Source organism: Falco cherrug, chromosome 10 (assembly GCF_023634085.1).
Source record: "Falco cherrug isolate bFalChe1 chromosome 10, bFalChe1.pri, whole genome shotgun sequence".
Taxonomy (NCBI): domain Eukaryota; kingdom Metazoa; phylum Chordata; class Aves; order Falconiformes; family Falconidae; genus Falco; species Falco cherrug.
The window spans coordinates 22219231-22242947 of NC_073706.1; the positions used below are offsets into that span (position 1 = coordinate 22219231).

The 23717-nt window shown below is 41.6% G+C and overlaps 1 protein-coding gene across 1 annotated transcript in view; it reads left to right on the plus strand.

The window, feature by feature from the left end:
* SLC6A5 (solute carrier family 6 member 5) overlaps positions 1-19057 on the plus strand; it is a 32637-nt gene extending 13580 nt beyond the window's left edge. The window contains exons 11-17 of the mRNA XM_014285706.3: positions 681-805; positions 5635-5747; positions 6071-6202; positions 7282-7381; positions 12937-13037; positions 16062-16229; positions 18539-19057. Of these exons, the coding sequence (XP_014141181.1) occupies positions 681-805; positions 5635-5747; positions 6071-6202; positions 7282-7381; positions 12937-13037; positions 16062-16229; positions 18539-18694 (895 nt within the window). The 3' untranslated portion in view covers positions 18695-19057. The remainder of the gene's footprint in view (positions 1-680; positions 806-5634; positions 5748-6070; positions 6203-7281; positions 7382-12936; positions 13038-16061; positions 16230-18538) is intronic.
* The last annotated feature ends 4660 nt before the right edge of the window (positions 19058-23717 follow it).

The window sequence follows — 23717 nt, forward strand, 5'->3', positions numbered from 1 at the left end:
CCTAAGTTGTAGTAGTTTGAGGGGAAGTCTTCTGGGCATGCATATTGTGAAGAAAAAATTAAAATCCCATGAAGAACATAATAATTATGGATGGAGGTCATGAAAACTGGTTCCCTGTCAAGTCATGTGTACTTACCCAGTACCGTATGACATACTGGTGTGGATTTCTTGAGATCCCTTTAACAGCAGTGATGGAAAATAGTAGCAGGGAATCTTCTACAGATGGGCAGGCATTGAAGTGAGTGCTGCAAGGTACAGAAGGCTTCACCCTCAAATTGTATGTATTAATACAAGAAAGATACCGGACACAAATCCTCTTGCCTGGACATGGGGGTTATGTAGTGACCAGGTACCCCCATCAGGCAGAGAGCAAAACACGGCGTCACAAATCCCGTCCTCACTGCTGCTGCCTTTGTCCTCGGGGAGCCGGAGAGCAGAAGTGCTCATCTTCCTGCCTGGGGCTTCCTATGTGGCATGTGGGTGATGGAAACTTGCACAGCAGATTCCTGGTGGTGGGGTGAAGACTTCTGTCCTCTCTGATCAGTTTCAGATGTAACAGCGCACCTTTGCCAGCGTTCCCACAGGATGTGTGTGCTTGTGGGAGAGACTCCTGAAATGTGTACAGAACCCCTTGCGGGTGTTGCAACAAGGTGATGTGGCTTCTTGTTTTTTCTTTTCAGGGACACATTGATAGTCACATGTACCAACAGTGCCACAAGTATATTTGCAGGCTTTGTCATCTTCTCCGTTATTGGCTTCATGGCAAACGAGCTCAAAGTGAATATTGAAGCTGTGGCAGACCAAGGTAGGGTACGCGGCCACTGCATCACTTAGGCAGCTGGTGGTACCTTCAGCTCTGCTATTAATAGTGGCATTGACACTGGAGGTGGGAATAATGGCTTCAAACTGGAGTGGATTAGTAAACCACTTGTAAGCATTTCTGTAGGGTAGAAGGAACACTGGGAAGTACACGAGGAAGCCAAGGTATTACTTGAAGCCCCTTTATCTCTTGCTCGATAGGAGAAGGAAGCAAGCTGAGACTCATTTCAGTTTTCGTGTAAATGACTGATGGGCATAGGGTGAGATGTCTCCTTCACGTAGTCTAAGGGATTACTGCCCTACTCATCTTTCTCTGCTGCTGTTCATCAAATCTTTTTCAAGGTAGAAGTTGTCCCTGGTGGTGGGAACCTTGGATGAGAGGGTGGTGGGCTTCATGATGTGGAGGGTGGGAGAAATAGGGTGTGAGGGGTGGATCGAGCTTCTGAACTGCAGAGAGCAAGGAGCTGCCTCCATGGGGAAGTAAAAACTTTCTGATTAGAGGATCTTGGTGAGTGAAGTGAGATGGTTGCAAATGGAGATCTGAAAGGTCTTAATTGGTGGACCTGAATAGGAGTGAGAAGAGTGTGACTGATGCAGGAATTGGTGCTGGTGTGTATGATTTTGGTATGAAGTGACAGGACAGAGGAAGGGAGGAGCTTTTGGGCTAAGATTCGTAGACATTTAAAGCAGGGGTGCTCAAACTACGGCCTGCGGGCTGGATACAGCGCCCCAGGGTCCTCAATCCGCCCTCCCCGGTATTTACAGACCGCCCCCCCCCCCCCCCCCCCCGCCGGTGGTTGGGGGGGGAAACCAAGCAGCTGCAGATGACTGCCTGCCACTTCATCCACATGCCAGCCCCCTGTTTAAAAAGTTTTAGGACCCCCGGTTTAAAGGGTTGTAAAAAGTCTGATGGGATTTTAAAGGGATAATTGTTACCTTAGCCTAGTCCTATAACCACCTGTGCAATGTGCAGCACTTAGCCCCAAAGTCAGCTCCCAGATATTTAAGATCATTTCAAACTTAAAAAGACAAATATGTAATAACTTGTATAAGTATTTATGATTCCCCCACCATAGCTGTATCTGTGAACACATGAGGGCATTAAGTGTATTGTGTCAGCTTTCAGCACAGATACGGTCATTTCCAAGCATGCAGTGATTGACAGCTGCTCCATGAGCCGTGGGGATGGTTCCCAGTGTTATCCCCCTCAACCTGTGACTGCACAGTGTGAGAGGATGCTCTGAATGGGAGAAGGACTGAAGGGCTCAGAAGTGAATATTGCATACTTAAGGCTTCTATACGTGATGTGTCTCACTGCCTCATTAACGTGAAGGCACTAAACGTTTTTCTGATGGGTTTGTTGCGTGAATGAATTCTGTGCCACAAGGTGCTACGTGTAGCCTGAGGTACCTGGCTGGCTGAGCATGGTGATTTTGAAGTTGTAGCAGTGACAATAGGGGATAGAAACCAAGACAACTTTCCCAACTTTCCACAGTTTCTGTATGGTAATATTCATAGGTCATGCTGGACAAATGAGGTATTAAGATTAATTTGCATCTTACAAAGTTAGAGGAGCTAAATGGAAAACAGACAATGTGACCTGAGGACACAGAAATCCTGTAGTTGAGGGAACAAGAGCTGGTGAAGCATTCCTTTTTTTTTTTTTTCTTGTGAAAAACACCATTTCTCAAAAATGGAAGGTTTTTGATTGTTTATTACAAACCAGCTACTACAGGTGAAGAGAGGAGAACAACAGAGGAGGGAACAAGATGCTGCTGCTGGTTAAGAAAAAATGAGAGGCTCTTAGTTTCCTTTTGCTTATTGCTTCTCTGTAAACTGAAACGTGGCTAATCCCACAGGATTTGCAGCTCTCCTGATCTCAGAGGTGCTAGCGAAGCTGCTGGGTCCTGTGCGGTTTCTACAGCCCCTCGGGCTGGTACCCGGCAGCCCAGCAGCTGAGGGGAGGCTCAGGAGCAGCAGCTCGGTTGCGAGGAGGGAGTTGTTCTGGGGCTTGCACCAGCTGACCCGTGGTGGGCTGAGCTGCTCTCCGGGCTGTGGGTTCCACTGCATGGTCCAAGAGGAGGATTTCACAGGACAATCAGCTGGCAAACTGTCTCTTGATAGCAAGCAGTAGGGAATACTGTCCTTGCAAGCTAGTGTAGTATCAACTCACTCTTCAGTGCCTCTTCCTTTTGGTCTGCCAGTCAGCTACACGGGAACACAAAAGCTTCCTTGCTGTCCCCATTTTCTGGATGGATTAGACCAATACTTCTGAAAAACTCCGTGTGGGGCCAGGTGTTTTAGGATCAGTGTTTCCATTAATCTTATTATTTTAGACCTTACCTCCACCCTGAAACAAGGAAAGAAAACCAACCCCCAAATGTAACCCACGCTGTGCTCACTGGCATTATTTGCTAGGGCTTACAGCTGTGCTTTGGTGAAGCTGCGGTGGAAGCTTCAGGGAGGTGGGCAGAGGTGGGGTGGAAAGACATAGCTCTTAGGGATGGTGGTGGAACCAACTGGTTCTGCTGGTTCATCTCCCTGGAGATGGCACATCTCATGGGGGACCACAAACCCTTTTCTGTTGGGTGCTGGTTGGTGGCCTTGGCGTGAGCGGCCAGGCGCAGTGCAGCCCTCTGCTCCCAGCTGCTCCAGCAGCTGTTCCAGGGATGTGACAAGAGCTCTCGAGAGGCAATCCTACCGTAGGACTGTCAGGGCTTTTGTAAGAGCCTGTTTAGGCCATTTAAAAATAATTCGCGAGGGTGAGGCTTCACTGCTCTCCAGGACGGGGGGAACCAAAGTTTAGTCCCGTAACAGAAGACAACCGTACAGTAGGAAGGGAGTGGAGGTGAGGGCTAATTGCAGGCTGAGCCAGCACATTGAACTAACAGAATTAAAAAGCAGACTGAAGAAGTGGTGAAAAAAGCCACCCCTTGTCTCTGCCTTCCCTGCCTACTTTTTTTGTGTTCTAAATTTGTATTTCTTCTTGCAGTGAAGGACAAAATAGCCAAAATGATGATGAAACATAATGTCCCTTCAAATTTTCAAAACCTTAAATGAAATTATTAATGGAAATGGGAAGGGATTTTTTTCTGGTTTTCTTTTCTTTTTTTTTTTTTTTTTTCTTCCCAGAATATTAATCGGGAGTACATGAGCTTTTCCTGAAAAGAAGATACTAAATGAAAAAAATACTATGTATCTGATGAACAAAGAAAACATCACGGAGGGAAAGACAGGACAATCTATTTTCATTCTACTCGCAGTTTGATTAAGAACATAATGCAGCTGAAAAATTTTAGTAATTTAAAAAGAAAGTTCAAAGTCATTTGACTTCTTTTTGTTTCGAGACACGTAAAACCTTTTCCTGGCTTTAATAGATTTTTAGAAAGAGTTCATACCTACCGAAGTCTCCAAAGATGGAGAAGGTGGGAGCCAGCCTCCCTGTGACTGTTTACCTGTGGCTGGGTGCTGCCAGGCAGGTGATATCTCGCGGAGTTATGAGGGGCTTGGATGGGGATACGTGCAGTTCCATATTCTATAAGTAAACTTTTCCTTCAAGTGTGATCAATGGGAACTCATTATTCCGAGACTTAATTACACTTCTATATGCAGGAAGCTAGTGCACACAGAGCCCTTATCTCTAATACTTGAGAAGAAATCTTTAATCAAGAGATGAAAGAATCTATTCATGAATACATCGTACCTCTACACACACCTTCCTCTTCCAAAAAGCCATTTTTCTGCAGCTGACTTTAAAGACAGTGATGCTTACTGAGTCACATACAGGATTATTTCACGTGCTGCCGAAACTGTGTTTTTCTTAGTACGTGAAAAAGCAACAGTTGTTTCTCGAACAGAAACAGTGTGGGGAGCTGTTGGAAACGGGATGCACTGATCTAGATTGGAAATGGCCAGGGCAGAGTGAGTTTGGAGCCCCTTCTCGTGACATGGGTCATGGCATCGGTACAACTTGGGTCTCCTTTGTATCTCACCTGGCAGAAAACATCCTCCAGAGCCTTTGAAGTGGGATAAATAGAGAATAAGTGCCATCTACTGTAATGCTGCCATCACATGTCTGCAGCCTTGTCTCCCAGGCAAATCTAAGCATGCTTGTAAACATATTTTTCCTTTACAGTCAAGAAAAAATATAGCCCAAGTTACCAAACCAACAAAGAAAACTTCCTCATTAAGATTTTAAAGGACACCATGTCCTTATTTTTTTTGCTGTGCATGATTTGAAAATGTCTTGTGGGTTTTTTTAAATACATGCTAGTTATTACCTTGGGCCTGGTATCAGCCATGTGCATCTGTTAATTTCTCTCCTTCTCATTTGACTGTGTGCTGATGAGTTGAAGAGTGCTTTCTTTTGTATTTATCCCTGTAGTACTGAGGTGGGGGTGATTGCTATGTTGTTCTAAGTCTGGGTTGGTAATTGGCAGGGACAGTGGCAGGAATTTGATCACTGAGCAGGAAAGAAACATCGCTGTGGTACGTGATTTCTGTTAATTTTCTATGTTTGAATCCATGTATTAGTATACCGGTGAAATATGTATTCTGCAGCTTGGAAAGTAGAATTGCATGAGTGTTTTGAAACTTACAGTCAAAATGGAAATTATTCACATGAGGCTGAATTCTGTAATGGTGAAATCTTCCTGTAAATAGGAGCGATGGAATCTGATCTTTTTTAATTTTATCAAGTGAAGTAATACTGTACTAGACTTTGAAACATGACTCTTCACATCTCCCTCTTTTCCATTCAGTCCACAATGTTAACGTGATGTAAGATATCACAGCCTTTATTTTTCTCATTTCTAGGTCCTGGAATTGCTTTTGTGGTTTACCCAGAAGCCTTAACTAGGCTTCCCCTCTCTCCATTCTGGGCTATAATATTCTTTTTGATGCTCCTGACGCTTGGATTGGACACTATGGTAAAATGTTTTTGTTTCCCATTCCTGTCCTCTTGCTTTACCTATTGATTTGTTTGGAGGACCATTAGAGTAATTGCTATTTTCCATGTGGTCAGCGAATCGCTTTCCAAAAAGAGGACTGAGGTGAGACCATCAATGGTGAAATTGTTTGGGTGAAGCTTTGGCATTGACATCTGAGCATTGAACACCTAGGATTCAAAATATTCTCTCATATTCCATTATATGCACTTGGACTAATTTGTGTCCTTTTGAAATTAATCTTTTTATTTTGCGTATTTGTGTACTTCGTGCACTGAAATAAATCTTTTTATTTTGCCCTCCAGTTTGCCACTATTGAGACTATAGTGACCTCCGTTTCGGATGAGTTCCCCAAATACTTGCGTACACACAAGGGACTGTTCACTCTTGGGTGCTGCATCTCCTTTTTCATCATGGGATTTCCTATGATCACTCAGGTAATGATACTGGTTTTGAGCATCACTCTCTGTTCCCAATCCCCCTCTGCTGGCCGTTCTTCTCCTATGCAAGTTGCAAAAGATTAAGCTGAATTCTGCCGCATGTGCAAAGACACCGGGTGAGTCTGAAGCCTTATTAATATTTTTTTTTTCTAATGGATGCTCTGACTGAGATAGACTTAAAAGACTTTGCTGTTCAAATCTTACTGCGAATCAGACTTTTAAAATTTTCCTTAGCCAACACTCTCCAAAATAGTAGTGTAACTTGGGTATTCATTTAAGGGGCGGGGGAAGTTTGTATGTCGTATAAATACGCACACAAAATTTGCATATAAATATGCAATATAAATATGCAGTTTTGGGTGCCTTCCCTCCCAGGTTTGAGATATACTGACAGTCTTGGCAAACTGTGGAGTTAATAATGAAATTCTTATCTACCATTGATAGTCTTCAATGCCATTTGTTCACTAATTCTTCCAGCAATTTCAGGAGGAAGCGTACAAAATGTCTCTTACTACTTTATTCATCCTTTTCCCCCCTTTTGCTTTCTTTTCCCTCCCCTCACCACCTAGCAGCCTGACTCTGCTGTTCTAAAGCCGAGGGTGGATTCAGTCCTTCCTTCACTTGAGTTACGCTGCTTACCTCCTGCCCTGAAGACAGGGCATTTTCTCTTTCCCAAAGAGGTGAACTGGACTCACCATTACAGTATTCCTGGTTTCAGTGGTCTTTTTGCTTTTGATGTAGTATTAAGTGGTTAGAGACACTGCCGCTGGAAGGTATGGTGGCCGCTCAGTCCTTCACCTGAAAGCTCTGCCACAGCATCTCCCTGAGTCGTGTGAGTTACCAGTCAGGTGTACCCTCCGCCTTTTCCTTGTTGTATTTGATGTTCATTCAGCCAGAAGGAAGAAACTGTAGCGCAGCATGAGCCTGTGTTTGGTCGATGTTGGTGCTTACTTGGGTTTGTCCCGGGTCCTGCCCTTGTACATTTTGCCTGCCTTAGCATCAGTTAGGGTTGTGAAGAGAGACAGCAGTGATATGCCACAAGTAATGGTTCCCTTATCCTTTTTTTTTTTCTTTAGGGTGGAATGTATATGTTACAGCTTGTGGACACTTATGCAGCTTCTTATTCTCTTGTCATCATTGCCATCTTTGAGCTTGTTGGAGTTTCCTATATATATGGTAAGAAAAAATACAGCCTATGTCAAAGTAACATTTTAGCACATGGTAAAGTAGCTGGTAACGTGAAGTTCTTAAGGAAAGGACTAATGTCTTTTTAAAATAAAAAGCCTCAGAATTCCATTATTTTGAACAGAATGGGACTTCATTACTATAGGATTCCTTCAAATACATGTATTCGAAAGACTTCCAGATAGTCTAAGGTCCTTTTCTCACCAATAGCTAAAAGGCACTGCTTAGAGATGAGCGTAAGAATAGACCAAGCATTTAGTGAAACTTGTCTTAGACCAATAATTTTAGGGTCACGGGCTTCCTGAGCCAGAAGTGGCATCTTTGCATTTAACAGCTTTTGAAGGATTTATTTTTCATGTGCACATCGGTCCTTCCCTTTAGCTCGTGTGTCTGTAACACAGAATCAAGGCTATACAGCTGTTCACAGTGATTAATTCTGTACAGTGGCAACACCACTTATATTGATCCATGTTGTATTACATTAAACTATGAGGAAGATCCTCAGCTAGTATAAAGCAGCGCAATTGCCTTGATGCTACTATAGCTATATCCATTGACACCGGCTGGTGATTTGCTCCCAAACTTGTTCAGTGCTTTCAGGAGACTGATTCTTGGAAAAGTGAATCTCAGCCGGTTGCGGTAGGAAATGTGAAGACGTTCCTACATAACAAATGTTTAATTTATGTCTGGAGCTTGGTGATGCCATTTAAGATGGGCCTTCAAAAGCAGAGGAAGATCTGAATCTCAGTGCTAAAGATTACAAAGATAAGGCTGTTTTTGTGGACAGGAATTAATCGTATATTCTGTATCAGCTAGACACAACCAATGTGTAGTCCTGTGCACTAAATACTTAGATCTACCTACATTGTGGGGTCTGCTCTGTAATATAAATGCATTTAAAAAATTGCACGTAATTCAAAACATGCAGAATTTGTCGCTCTTGCTTGAGAAATTAATTTTATAGACAGGACAGGGTATCAGCCCTTCCTTGTTCTCTCTAATTCCATGGGGATACAGGAATGTATTTCATCTCCACTGACCTCCAGCCTAGCGAGCAGGTCTGAGCAGCTGTAAGCCAAGCCCGGTATATTCCGGTGAGGAAATGTTACAGAAAAAGTCGAAACACTAAGAAAAAAGTTGATTTAGACCAATCGTCTTTTGGTTGATCAAAACGCTCATTGGTTTTTATGCCCCTGAAATGTAAATATTTGCATTAGAGTTGTTTTAGAAGTGTAATCTCTGTGAGTGCAATGATGCTGGTGACTGCTGTCAGTTTTACGTGCAGCCGTCTTCCCAAAGGACCCAAGTGTAACGCTTGGAGATTCCTCCTGGAGAGGTGGATTTTGGGGATTATTTAGCACAACTCTTGGTTTGAAAATCAATGCTGGCAAGTTGTGCCATCACTCTGCGCTTCGGTTTCTGTGAAGCCATGCAAAGTTTGCTCATTCCCTCCCCTAGCTTCCCACCAGGTTTAGCATTTACCTGTTCCTGTGTCATCAGAGTCATTAGCATCTGGTTACTGTACTGACCAATTTCCTAGCTTTCCTAAAATCAATACGATTCCATAAGAGATTGTCAGTGGGAATGCCTAAGAAGAGTATAAGGGTTTATTGGTTTTTTTTCTTTTTTCCCTTTCCTCCTCCTCCCCTGCTTGCTGACAGCATGCCCAAACAACCTAAAGCACTAGATGTTGTCACTCTTCCTGGCCAGCATCACCTGGTCTGTGCTGAGATCAGCCCCTTTAAAGCCATTGCCAGCAGTGTGCCAGATAAAAGTTCCTTGCTTAGAATCTTTTTAAATAACCCCAAAACTATTTAAATCTGTCGAATTTCTTTGTTCTGTATGTTTTCAAATAAGGACCAGGATACACAGGAGCAAGTACTGGCTCTGTTCCTCCTCTGAACACTGTGTGGCAGGAGCACTACAGACCTGCCTTTGCGGAACATTTTATTAGCCTTGAAAGCAAAATTGCTCTGCCTAGTGCCTGCTTTGCCCAACAAATTCAGTAACTCTTAAAACACTAACTTATATAAAAACCATAAAATAATAGAAATAATTACAGCGGTGCAAAGGAAGGACTTGAATAGAGGAGAACTCTTTTTAGTTAGATATTACTTTAATGTAATCACACTTGGAAAAGAACTGAAAAATTACAAATCATTCTTTCCATGCTTTCTGTTAGTAAAGCCTTTGATGCAAACTATTTCAAAGATTATTTCCTGGAATTAACCTCTTGCTAGACTAAAGAGCTTCCAGTCTTCTACACGAAAAAGGAAAGATTGACGTTACGATCATGATCTGCTTGACTACTGTATCATAGCGTTTCTACTGCCTTAAAGCTACTTTTGTAAGGACTGTTCATAGGATTACAGCTTGTGTATCTGTAATTTGCATGTTGTATATACAAGTGAAGGTACTGCTCTTGTTACATTACTTCAAGCAGTGCCTAAAATGGGCACAATACATTTTCGAGCTCTGACAACTGCTGTTTTACACTCCATTGCCACCCTTCTCCATACACTTGTACTCTTCATAGCAAGCAGGTTGGCACAATAGTGGCAGGTGCTTTTATGATTAAATAAATCTGTCTTCAGTTCTTGTTCCATGTTCTGCTTGCTGAGCTTGTTGAGATTTTTAAATTAGGAAGAGGCACACTTGTTTATTTCCTTGTAATCGCTTCTTTTTCAGCAGAGTCAGTGCAACGTAATCCAGTCAAATGCTGTTTTTTATTTCACATGCTGGTATAGATGTTTATTCCCCTGTTGTTTAGATTATGATGCACGACTGATAAAGAATAGCTTAGAGCTGCGGGTATTAATTTAATCATCAGCATAATTCCCACTGCTGCATTTCGTAACGTGAAGCTAAGTACAAGATCCTTGTGCTTGAGCCAAACACCACTGGAAACTGAAAATATGTGACCTTAACTGTTTTTGTGCTCCTGCTGGATCTGTTTTTTGAAACAGTCTGTCGTTGAGAAGGTTTGTCGACAGAGTGAGTGGTAACTGCTGCAGTGTATTTGTAGAAAGCATTAGTCATTTTGAACATTTTACTTGTAGCAGAATATTGAAGTGTTTGTCTGCCTAGGCTTGCATTCTCCTCTTTAATGGATTTTATATCTGCATCGCTTAGAATACATCATCCCACTTTAGAGAGTGGAAATTGAGATATGGAATATCATGTATTGTTTATTTCCCAAAGTTATTCAACGGGCCTGACTGGTCTGAGAGGGAGACCAGATATACTAAGATTTTATCGGCCTTCTGTTAACTAAAGCATCCTTTGCATTTTTCTGTGGAACCTGACAAACCTATTTTCAGTCTTTCACTGGGAAAGAGATGAGCACTGTATAATCCCTCGGTCTGTTCACATGCAGTTGACTCCCGAACGGCTAATATTTCCAAGTGCCTTAAACTATGAATATCTACTGACAATTCCAAGAAGTAACTAGGGTTTTTAATTGGTGTTTCAGACAAATCTGAGCAGATTTGCATGAAGCTTGCAGGAATTGTAGAGGCAGAAGCCCCTGGGAACTACTCAGTTAGGTATACCTCCTTTGCAGCACCAGGTGTGGCTGAAGTAATGACACTTGAACGAGCTTTAAACTTTGTGGAAAGACCCTTCAGCCCATACCTGGTGCTGCTGGAATTAATTTAAAACTAGTCTTGTTCCCAGCGCAGTGTGCTGCAGGGATGATGGTTGTGGGAGCACCTCCCGGGTAGCTCACTGCAGATGGTGCACTGAACTGTAACGAGCAGGTAAATCAAACACGGGAACAAATCATTTGGTTGCAGCTGAGATCTTTCAGGCCCATAACATGGTGACCCTGGGGGGTTACTGGTGGTTCAGGCATATAAAGCTCTATTACAAAATGGAGAAGCACATGATGAGACAGATGGGTGCTAAAGTATGGTGATTGCATGGGTTGTAAAAATTACATGTATTTTACAGAGAAGAGGATTTCCAAAGAAGAGCATTTGCTGTAGTCAGTGGAAAAGAGAAAAAGGAGGGGAGAAATTACAGTTCCAGAAAAAAATGTGACATCTGGGTCACCTTGTGTTAGTTGTCTAAACTTACATCCACTGCAGGTTTTACTTTTTCCCTTCCCCTAAATACAGTTCTTCAAGTACCATCTTCTGGATTTTTCTTCTTCATTTCTTATCACAACACAGTTGTTTAGCCTTTCCTCTGATACACTATCTGCCTGAACCGGCTGAGTCTGCGCTCCCGCTCTGAGCCGGGCTGTAGGGCTGCCCTCGCACCAGCCAGCCCCACTGCTTCCTCAAGGTGCATCACAAGGCAGTGAATAACGAACCCTTGCTATTTTCAACTTTCTTAATTCTTGGAACAGTCAGGTGGATAGATTGATTTCTCCTCGATATCAACAGAAAGGCTTCAAAATTAGGTGGATCAACCCTGGGGCTTATCTCTTCTTGCATGCAGTAGCTGTAGTGGCTGGCTATAAGGGCAATAAGAACATAAAGCAGTTTATTGCTTTTGTTCCGAGTATTTCTTCCCTTACTCAATGATTTCTCTCCAGTATTTAATATCCCTGTCCCCACATCATAAAAGTTAGACTAAATGCTGTAGAATAATGCTTTGTAAAATTTAAATGACAGAGACGATCACCTGCTTTATTAGATAAAATTGGACCATATTTGAAATGTTTGTGTGACAGATGAGCTCAGCTTCGGACCCCAGACCTCTCTCATTATCATTAGAGAAGCTGGAACAAATTTCAATTTTGGTTTTATTACTTTGGGATAAATTACTAATAGCTGTAGTGAGTAGGGGCCATTTACCTAAAGAGCTCTGCAGAGCCAGGCTGAAAAGCAGACGCCTTTTATCAGGTGGGCGATAGCAGCCTTTTCCTGCTGAGGCTGGGGAGATAGCTGCAGAGATGGCTGAGATACCATTTTCCAATCCGCATGCTTTGTGAGCTCAAATAACTGTATTGATTGCATCTATACAATAATCTGAAGAATTAACATGTCAGTCGATCCATTTGTTCAGACACCACTGAGTATAATTTAAAATAAGTACAGGTGCTTTCTGATCGTTCTAAGTATTGCTGACATATGGGCTGGAAAATAACAGGGCATTAGCACTTTCGGTGCTAAGTGACACCGTTGTACCCACTCACGTGGCAGCCAGAGAGAAGCTCGGATACTGTCTGTGCTGAAACAGGTGCACAGATATTAATGAGGTTCATCTTCACAGGGAAATACAACAAGTATACATATAATTGCAGCTAACCAGCACGTCTTATTAATGCTTTAACCCAAAACATGTGGAATGCTTAATCTCTATGTAAAAGATCAATTTTCCTTTAATCCTTAGGAAGTAAATATTTTATTAGACTGGTTCCCACCACCATAATTTATTTATTTTTTTTTTACCATGTGGTTAGATCCTTCGTTGAAGTTTTCAACCGGCAAGTCAGAGTTTGGTTTCGTTATGAGACACAAGGGAGGTCGCAAGAGCTATGTTGCAAATTGCAGCTGGTTTCTTTCTCACCTAATCGCGCTTACATTTGCTATTTACAGGATTGCAAAGATTCTGTGAAGATATAGAAATGATGATTGGATTCCAGCCAAGTAAATTCTGGAGAGTCTGTTGGGCATTTGTGACCCCAACTATTTTAACAGTAAGCAAAAAAAATTATTATTTTTTATATTTTCCTCAAAGAGTGTTGTGGTTGTTTCTTCATCATTCATGATGTTTCTGAACAGTAGTAATTATTTTTGTAGTAATGATTTTGGATGCAGATGCCTAGATGCACACATACACATGTTCTCTTGCGTGTGTGTGTAATGGTGTTTTTGGTAGAGTGTGAGGCTCCACGTGCTGCTGCAGTACCCTCTCCCTGTGCAAAATGCTGGGGTGGCATAGCAGGGCAGGGCAGCATTTGTGAGCATTGTATGTGTGCGTGTGTGCGTAATATATATGTATGCATATATACACATAGAGAGGGAATGCCGTGATCTTCCTGTCTGTTGTCAGGCTGAGCTAGGGAAAACCCATTTTATTGAGTCATAAACTAATCAGAGAAGCATGCTTTGGAAAGGTGTAAGTGGAAATTTGGCAAATTTTTAGCTGCAAAGATGGAGATATTTTTGCAAAGGTCAAAATAGCTATGTTCTTAACACATATAAATGTCTTCTTTTTTTTTTTTTTTTTTTTTAAAGAGGAAAACAAGAGGAAAAAAAGACGGGGGAGAGGAAATAGAGGGGAGGAAAGAGGTGAGGGGGAGGGAAGGGGGGGAGGGGAGAATGAAAGGAGCTTCTGTTGGCAAAACTTTTAGGCTCTGGGGCAGTGGGTGCACGGGCGCTCCCACCCGCTGGCGGCCCCTCGGCTCCGCTCCGCCCGGCCCCGCGCAGCGCGGCGGTTCCCACCGGCCCCGGCAGGGGGAGCTGTGCGACAGCGGCTGGCGGCGCGCGGCCCGCGGCGGGGGCGGGGGGCAGGTGCTGCCCTGCGGGGAAAGGCTTGTGGTTTAAAAGGAGATGGTGTTTTGTTTCTTTCGGTGTTTGTGCTTGTTTTTCTTTTCTTTTTTTTTTAAATTTAAAAAAATTAAATTTTTCCCCCCAAAATTTTCTTTTTTTTTTCTTTATTTCCACCCTAAACCCTTCAATGACTCTTCACTTGAACTGTAGGTCTCCACTGAATGACGCGATCTCCATCCCACCCTGCCTATGCGTGTTTTTTCAAGTCCAAGAATCAAAGTATAATGACTATATCCACATTTCCTGTCTATCTCGCTACCATAATGCTTCCTTTACCTTTTAACCCTAGCACAGACATGACTTTTAATCGCATATCGCATTTTGGCACAAGATGAAAATCATTCTTTCAGCCCTGTCACAAGCCTCCAGCCGGTGGGTGCCAGCCCCCCGAGCCCCCCGCCACCGGTGCGGTGTGGCTGAGAGCAGGGCTCCAGCCTGAAACCCCTCCGCTGTTGGCATTTGTGCAGGGTTTGATTAAAAACTCACGGTGTCACAGCAGTGCTATGTAGTTCCTACAAGTATTTGGAGGTGTTGAGGTGCAAGGTAAGAGAAGGGAGCAGAGTTCCTGCAGGCGCACCCTGTGAGATGAGGCTGCAGTGGCTCTAGGGTGAGGAATGCTGTGCAGCGATGACTCCATCCCTTTCCAGGCACTTCTTGGCTTATGCTGGGGAGTTCCCCTTGTGCTGTTCCTCAGTGCAGTGGAAATCTTGGTAAATCTTATTTCTGGAGGGGGGGAAAAAAAAAAAAAAAGGTCTCTGGATAAGGTTAGTAACTTCTTTTCGGTATTGTTAATTCAGGAGTGAGCTAACTTTTTTCTGGAAACTTGAAAAAGGTTTAGTTTTTGCAGGCAGGAACGCATGTGTGGGGGGGCTAGTGAATTTTAGTGAGCTCAACAAAATCCTGAGTTGCAATGAAAAGAAACTTTCTGCCAAAAGAACAATATCTCCAACAGACATAATGAAGATATTCTGCTTTCCCACACTGATTTTTCTTTACCAATTGTCTTCACTGAAGTATAGGATTGCTGTGCATGCAAACCAGGTATATCTGTCTTACCTATCCAGTGACAACTCTTGTTTCATTGTGGCAATATATAGGTATAGTTTGCAAATCCCTCTCAAAAAATTTGAAGACACAGCAGCCCGGTCTAATCTATAGTATTAAGAGAACATCAATGGCAGTGTAATTTTTTTTCTCGAGAGCCTTGTTAAAAATGAAGGTCTCTGCACGCTTTTTGGTGTGGGTTTTTTTTTTTAATATTTTATTGTTTTCTTCCAATAGTTGCTTTCAAGATGCTGCCTTAGACCCGTTGTTACGCTTCTGAAAGGAATTGTAAGGCTTTTCTGCAAATTGCTTGGTTCCTTTACTGATCAGAGTTGCACTTAGCTACTGCCAGTAATCACAGGGAATAGGAAATCATGTTGTCTTTCAAGGAAAGCAAATTTGGAAAGCAAACAAGGTCCGTTCAAACTCACATGTTGTGTTGTTGTTCCCTCCAAATGTAATATTTAGTGCACTTAGAGTGAGAAGTAAATTGACACTGATCAGTCGTAATTCAATTTTTATGCAATGGAAACAGATAAAGCAAAACCCAAGCAATACATTATTTTCTATTATTGCTTCTGTAAAGCTAATATTTGATACATTTGGCTAGTCTAATATTAGACTTTCAATTACTTCACGTCTCTGGAAATACAACTGATGATTTTTATACGTGCCTTCACCTAGTTACACTGCTATAAATCTTCTCTGTGCAATTATTGCGGGCACAAGCATTTCCCAAAAGTTACTGAATTATGCACACATGTAAGCAGATGTATTGCTATTCATACAGTAAGTGAAATGGAGTAACTTAGCATAATCACATTAGGTAAAACTGCCAATAGACCATGTAATAAAGCATGTTACTCTAGGGGCAAGATTGTAATTTCAGTTCTTATGGCATAAATGCAGTGATTTTTGTGGGATTTTGTAAGATTTCCATGAAACTCATTAGATTCAGACTCTGACCTGTTTATTGCAGCTTGTGGCAGCAGGCAGCCTTAGGTGTATGTATTTTTATCTGTTCTGTACATACTGATGCTGTGTGTGGATGAGTACCATTTGTTGCACAGCAGACTTGTTTTGCTTACTCAAACATACTTGCTTTCTTTTCTTTTTTTGTCCAGTTTATTCTTTGCTTCAGTTTTTACCAATGGGAACCAATGACCTACGGAGCTTACCATTACCCGGGCTGGTCCATGGTGCTTGGATGGCTGATGCTGGCCTGCTCAGTTATCTGGATCCCAGTTATGTTTGTAATAAAAATGCACCTAGCCCCAGGCAAATTTATTGAGGTAATTCTTCTGTCTTTTTGCTGCTTAAGAATATGGTCACAGGAGACTGTTTTATTTTACATTGAATTTTTTTTTTTTTCTGATATTGAATGTCTAATAGTGCTAAGATTACTTTCTGGTAAACTGGTTATTGTGTTGCAAGGAGATGCTCAGTTGATTTAAAATGCAGACCTTCTATTCCCTGCTTCTCAACAAAATGCTCCTAAATTGTTAAGTGATTGCTTTTATGAGTACTAGAAGGAGTTACAAATTTCATGAGCCCCGGCATGGCATTCCTGAGAGGAAGTTGTTCTAGCTTTGTTGGCTTTTTTGCAAAAGCAGCGTGTAGGCATAGGAAGCATCAGCTGCTGGTGTGGATGGTGTCACAGCAAGCCCAGCATCAGAGCTGGAGGCCATCAGTCAGGAACTCCTTGTTTGCAAAGCGGGAGGTGCGTGGCTGCCGAGTCAGCTGGGATGCGCTCCTGGAGGTTGTGCCACTTGACGAAGTTGAGGAGTAAGACATACAAAGAGACCTCATGCTCTGCAGGTCACACTACTCATTATAGATCTTAGCTGGCAATCTTCACCCCCCACCCCCCCACCCCCTTGTCTTCATCTCTTTATTTTACTTGAATAAGCTGATCCTCTCTGGCACCTGGGCTTAAAAGAATCCCAGGTGTCACTTGTGTGGTTGTGTTTTTTTTTTTTTTTTTTTTTAAATGCTTCTTTTTGGTTTATTTTGCAAATCAGATTCCTGCCTTTTCCTCCCAGCCCACCCACCCCAGAAACATGGCAGTCCCCTTCTGCTGCCTGTCACTGTGCCCTGGCCCTGCCTGCCACCCCGGCTGTTCCATCCTGCTGCCACCTCAGTTCCTTGCAGGGCGCTGTACATGAATGTATTTCTCATGTCAGCATTTCATCCCTTCATTGCCTTCACCTTGTCTTCTGAAGAAGTTCAATGCTCTTATTTTTGGCCTTTGAAGCTCTCTCGGTTCTGCCCTGTCATCACTGCATGCTGCTCGTGCTGCTCCCTCCTTGGGAAAAGGAACAAACACTTGCCTCCACTTTTCAGAGCCATTTTTGCAGTTCAGCTCTCCTGTAAAACCCATCGGGGCTGTTATATGCTTCAAAAATGAAAAGGAGAGAAAATGCACTAAAATAGAATAATCTTTTTGGTCTCTGTCACGGTACACGTGCCCTAAGGGAAAAGACCATGCTTTTCTGCTTCACAGAGAGCAAAGGAATTTAATATTAAATGGTGGGACACCCTAGGGAGAGCATGCAAGTACATGGTTGACACTAGGCAACGGGGCCACTTGTCTAAAGGGCCATTCAGCCCTGGTGTAGAGCTCGTTGGAGTGCACAGGTCAGGAGACAACTGCTCCTCCTGGAAATGAGCTAATGCAAAATTAGACTTATTGTTCATTGCCTCGTAAGTTTCTCTTGAGACGAATTGTGCTGCGAATCTCTTCGGACTTGTATGTCTAGTACTGGCGTATGTATAGCTGCAGAAATAGGGTACTCGCCTGACTGTCCCTCTAGTAGCACACCTAAAGAAATGCCAAAAAGTTGGATCTGTTTTGAAGGGGTTTTTGCTGAAGCCCTTTCAGCTGTAGCCTGGTATTTCCTGAATACCAAGCCTGCGGCATAAAATTGTTATGGTTGATTTGGGAGGTAAGAGTTGCAAACTGATAATTAAGCAGAGATTAAAAAAACTGACATAGAGGTCTGATTCACTTTATTAGGTAATAAACATATAATTGTTCCCTCTTAAGCCATTAGAAATATGTTTTCTTTCCTTTTTATCTGTAAATGCACCAATCAAATTGGATATTCAATAAAGAAATCAGCAGAAAGATTAGAAGATTTTGGTTGTTTGCCAGGTTAACGTTCTCTTCCTTTTTTCCTGCAGATAGAAATGAAACATTTTGTCTTCTCAAAATTAAAATTTTGTTCCTTCATAACAACATACTACTTTTTGGTCATTTGTATACTTTTGGGAAACACGCTAAATGGAAATCCAATTATTTTAATGCACTTACCCACTGCTTAGACCATGGGGCTAAATAATTGTGCACATGTCCTTCAGTAAGTGAGCCTTGCAATCTGCTGAGCTCCCCTCGTATGGTGCAGGGGAGAATGTATAATTAAAATCTGGGCACTTTATCCTCTATTAATCTTGCAAACTTTGTGCAAAACAAACACTGAGCAGTGGAGCATTGCAGGGCCATCATCAATAATCTTAAATGAGCCTATCCTCATTTCTTCTGCACTGTAATTCTGTTCCATAACTTCCAATGAGATTCTCTTTTCTCTCCCCCATGTTGCAGCGACTCAAGTTGGTGTGCTCTCCGCAGCCTGACTGGGGTCCGTTTTTGGCCAAGCACCGTGGTGAACGTTACATGAATATGATTGATCCACTGGGAACCTCTTCCCTGGGACTTAAACTGCCAGTGAAGGATATAGAACTGGGGACCCAATGCTAATAGTTATTACATAGGTGGCAATAACATAGTCAGCCTTTTCAGATATGTTTTTTTCCATATCGTTTCCTCACCGTTTCTGCTTTTCTTTTCCGCAGTGCCTGAAAGTGGTTGCTTAGGAAAGCAGGATTTCCTGTTGCATGCCGTAGGGAAGACCTAGCTAGACCACTTCCAGGTGTAGGTGATGCCCATGACGTGTTCTGTACCTGGTGAAACAGCAGAATTGCGTTGTGCAACAGGTTGGCACACCAGGTTTTGTCAGGTGATACAGGAATAAACAAAGCACGATGGAAAAATCTTTTCAGCAAATTGTGTGCAGAATTTGACCCGTTTCACACAAGCATCCTTGAAACAGGCAGCTATGATGGGACTAGGATGTTGTTACTGGTGTAATCCAAGGGAAGTTCAGCCCTCAGACGGGATGGAGGGGACCAAGGAATGGGATCTCCTGTAGTCCTGGTATCGATCCAGCGCAGGGCTCTGGCAGTAAGCAGGGTTGCTTTTTCTGCACTGACAGCAGACCTTGACCCATCATGTGTGCATACTTCTTTTATGATTTTTACTAACTTGGAGGACTTGTTATTTAAAGAAGCGGAGATCCTTTAAGCAGCACACCAGGAAGCAATATGTGGGATCAGAACAGAAACACAGGAATCCATTTGATCTTTTCAAGTGGAAAAATAAAAGCAAAATGTAAAGAAGTAATCATTTGAGACTGGGACTAAACTGAGTTTGAGTCTAAAAGTGGTTTGGAAATGGTGCCAGACTGAGGGGTATGGGCATCACTGTTTAAAAGTACTGCCACATGTTTCATTTGATAATGTGATATCTGTCATCTCAATTAAAAATGCCTCAGTTAGACAAAGGGTCTGAAACCTTGCTCCATGCTAAGTGCAACTGTGGTTTACTCACTTCGCTCCAATACTCCAAACATGGTTGTCCTTGTTTCTCTGCTTTTGTTTACAGTATCTCCTCAAGAAGCCATCATATAATTTGTGCCTAACTTTGTATTCTTACAGTGGTAAGTGTAGTCTAGTTACCACCTGAGAGCAGTTATTAGAAGTTAGATGTGCTGTTCAACTTTGTGACTCCCCATTCATTCTCGTATAAAGATCTTTATATAACCTTTAAGATGATGTATTCTTCTCTTTAAACTGATGGGGAAATAGCAGAACCCCACTTGTCTATATATTATATATATAGTACGTAAATTCCTCGAAGCAGTATTCTCTCTGAAATGTACATAGGGTTGTGAGTTGGTTTTTTTTTCTTTCCATTTAATACTTTTTAATTAAATAAACCAAAACCCCACAACAATTAACCACTGCAGTCATCCACATGGATGCAATGGTAGACACACAAAATGCACAGGTTAGGGGCAGAGGTCAATTCAGTAGATGGCCGCTATAACATTGCATAGCAATAGAATGTTCTAAATTATTACATTTTAGAAATCAGATATAAGTTGTGATAGGAATGCTAGATTTAAATAGTTTTGTTACCTATCGGGCAGAGTAAAAATAGAACTTTTTAAGAGTACATTTATTCACCTGAAGAGAAAATTAGCCCCATTTATTGTAAACGCACTAGAACGAGGGAGAAAAGTGTATCTTCGATAATTGGCAAAACTGTAACCTTTACTATCTTGTTATATCCTATACATACATATATGATATTTTTTAACAGTGATCAGTGTTCACGTAGTGTGTGCTAGTGATGCTTTCTGTCCCTGTAAATATCAATCAGTGTAGAGATGGTGAGCTTAGAGTAGTTTAGCCGTTTTTTCCCTCCCCACACACACTACTGCAGTAGCCGGTAAATGCTCTTTCCTTTCAGGGGACTGTTTCTATCCCGGTCTTTAGCCTGTCTGTCTCCATATTACAGGGTCTCAGGTAAATCTTCAGTTAATGTGTGTCTGTACATCAGTCGATGTGTTGTTTCATCCCGTTGAAGAAAACAAAGCAAAACCTAAACCTTAATGTAACACTTTCACAAATTGTTAACTTATTTTCTCTCTCTCTCTCTCTCTCTGTGTATATATATATGTATATTAAATCTATTAATCATTTTGCTGAAATTCCTCTTTCACGGGGCAATTAGTGTTGCCAGTTCTAGGCACTGCTGGAGACCTTTAATCCTCATGCAGGATGAGCGAAACACGGTTAGGGGCTGCCACTGTGTGGAGTGAGGGCAGATTTTGCAATATTTTGTGCTGCCCCCCACCCCCCCTCCACAGGCTCTGTTGGTCCCTGGCCGCCAGGGCAGCAGGATGGGACCCTTCTGGGAGCTTCTCTGCCTTAAAGCTCTGCCCCCTTTCTTCAGCGTCACCTGCTATCTTAATAAGGGGCTTGCTGTTCATGCTTCTAGCGCCTGTTTTCCTGGCAGACGCAGGTGTGAGAAGCCATGCTCTGTTTGAAGTAACGAAGGTCCGTAAAGACAAACTGGAAATGTGGCCCCCACGTCTATGTGGGGCTGAGGGACCTTCTCTGGGTGAAGAAAGGAACCTAAGTCAGCACCTTTAGTGGGAGTTAGGTATTTTTGTCAAGACAAATAACTTCAGGCTTCTCTTTAGCAATATTATCTAGAATCTTGGTTTGATTTTTGGAGTCCAGGCTGGTTTCTCTTCACTACTACTGTGATTAAAAAAAAATAAAATATATATCTCTATAAAATCCATAGGTTTGTTCCTTTTAAAAAAAAGAAAACACGCTCAAATCGCTTAACAGTTCTGAATCCTTTCACTTACTAACTTGTCTCAGGATGTGCATTGGAACTGGGATTAAATAATTGCAATAAAATTACCTCAGTGTAAGGATGTCGGCTACTGTCTACCTGAAGTATAAAAGAGATATCATTTGAAGAAATACTGCTAGGTTATGATATCTTGTCTTCGGCTTGGATTACCAAACCAGAATGCATATGAAAAAATGAATCGCTTTCCATGATTTATGTAATTAATCTGCTTGCTTTAATTTAGATGTTGTTCCTGTGCCTGCTAAGTCATTAGCACAGGATTAGGCTTGACTTTGAAACTCCGAAAATAGATGATAGTGATTTTGTTCTAGCTGATATTTGTCTTCAGCTTTGACCTCCATTACTAGGCTTGCAAATACATTTGGATACGGGGGAGAAATGCATACAAAAATCACAGAAGATAGGAAGTTTTCACTGTATGTTAAAAGCAGATTTTATTCTCCTATTAGACTGTTTTTTAAAGTATTTTACTGGCCAAATCAGAATGCTGAGATTAAATTAACCAGCAGTGTCTTTAAATAAGAAGTAACCTTGAAGTTTGGGAATGCACTTCATTTACCACATTCTAGGAAAAGTTTGCATGTACTTTGATAATTTTCTAAAAATACATTTAGTAACTAATTAAATACCAGTAAAGATCTTAAAAAAAAAAAAAAAGAGGGGAAAAAGCCATATTAGTAAAAATGTGATGTACGTACTTGCAGATCTATCTATCTTGTGAGTAAAAAATGTTTAAATTTGGTGAAATTACTTGTGTTGCATAGTTTTTCTTTGAAATGAAATTGAATTTCTGGATGAGTTGAGATGCATTATTGTATGCGTTAAAGATTATACGTAATGCAAATGCTTGCCATCTTCAAATTCCTTGGGGTATTCCCGGTGTTTTTAATATACAATGTTCAAACCCTGTGTTTCAGCTAGACATGGCAGCACTTTGTTTCCAAAAGAAGGGTTTAACAAAATGACCTTTAATTGAGAAAGACTTGGATCGTCTTTATATGATGTTTCAATTGGGTCAAAGAAGTCTTTTGATTAGGTTCTGCTCCACTGACCCCATTAGACATGCCTCAGCACTGAAGATCATTGCTTCCGATACACTGTGTGGCTATCTCTTAGCATGAAATTCCAACGTCTGATTTATTTTAAATACCTTTGGCCTTTTTGACTATATGTACAGTTGTATGGATAATTTCATTTCTTGTTGCCTGTGTTTAAAGGAATTCCTTACTTCTGACAGACATTGGCTTCCTATTGGTTTCTTATTCTGCAGTTCCTCTTCTTCTTGCAATCAAAGAAAGACTCGTAGGGATTGTGGGTTGCAGGCTGCGGAGCTCAGGCAAGCGGCAATCCAGAAAGCTTCTGTTTTGCTAGTGACACAGTTGTAAGAGATGCTCATTTCTGAGTTTGTAGTTAAATGGTATGCACATAAGATACCTGTGAAATGGTCAGAGCTTGATATTTCTGAGAGACTCGGGTTGGGAAGGGAGGGGTATTTGGGGTTTCTGCCTTTGTCACTGTCAGGCAGCCTATTGCCAAAGAGAGTTTTTCCTGATGGGTTTAACATAATGTGAGAACTGGGCTGGACCTTATTGCTTGCAATATTATTATTTGCCCATAATATTTAAATACATCTTCAGGTAACCATTTGCCTTATAGCTATCTTCCATTGTTAGGAAAATTATTGACTGACTAAAACATGTTGTTATCTGTCATTTATATTATGTAGTATTACCTTGTAAGGTAGATGCTTAGCTGGTATAAATTATCACAGCTTTCTTTGCTGTGATAGTTTACACCAGCTGAGAATTTGCGCCCTGTGTCCTATGGCACTTTATTACGGACCCATCGTTGATGGGTTAAATCTTAATTACTTGCGTAATGTCATATATAAATATATATATATATTTACAGGCATTCTATGGGGTACTGCTGCCTATGGATAAAGATTTGTACCCTAACCAGGTCATTATAATTTTTTCATTAGCTGTACGTGGAGAAGATATATTATGTTACAAAGGATGCATCATATATATCTCATGTAGTGCACATTATAATGCTGTGTGTTATTAATTTCAGAAACCATTATTCTTGAGGCCCTACCTCAAATTTTGTATTTATGTGCACAAATGCAATTTATTGTATTATATATTTGCCTATTATATTTGGATGTGATAAATTTAAATTATTCGATAATGTATGGGCTCTAATGACTCTAAATAAATGTCCAGTGTTTAAAACAGAAAATACGTCAACATTTTTCTGGTGAATGAAA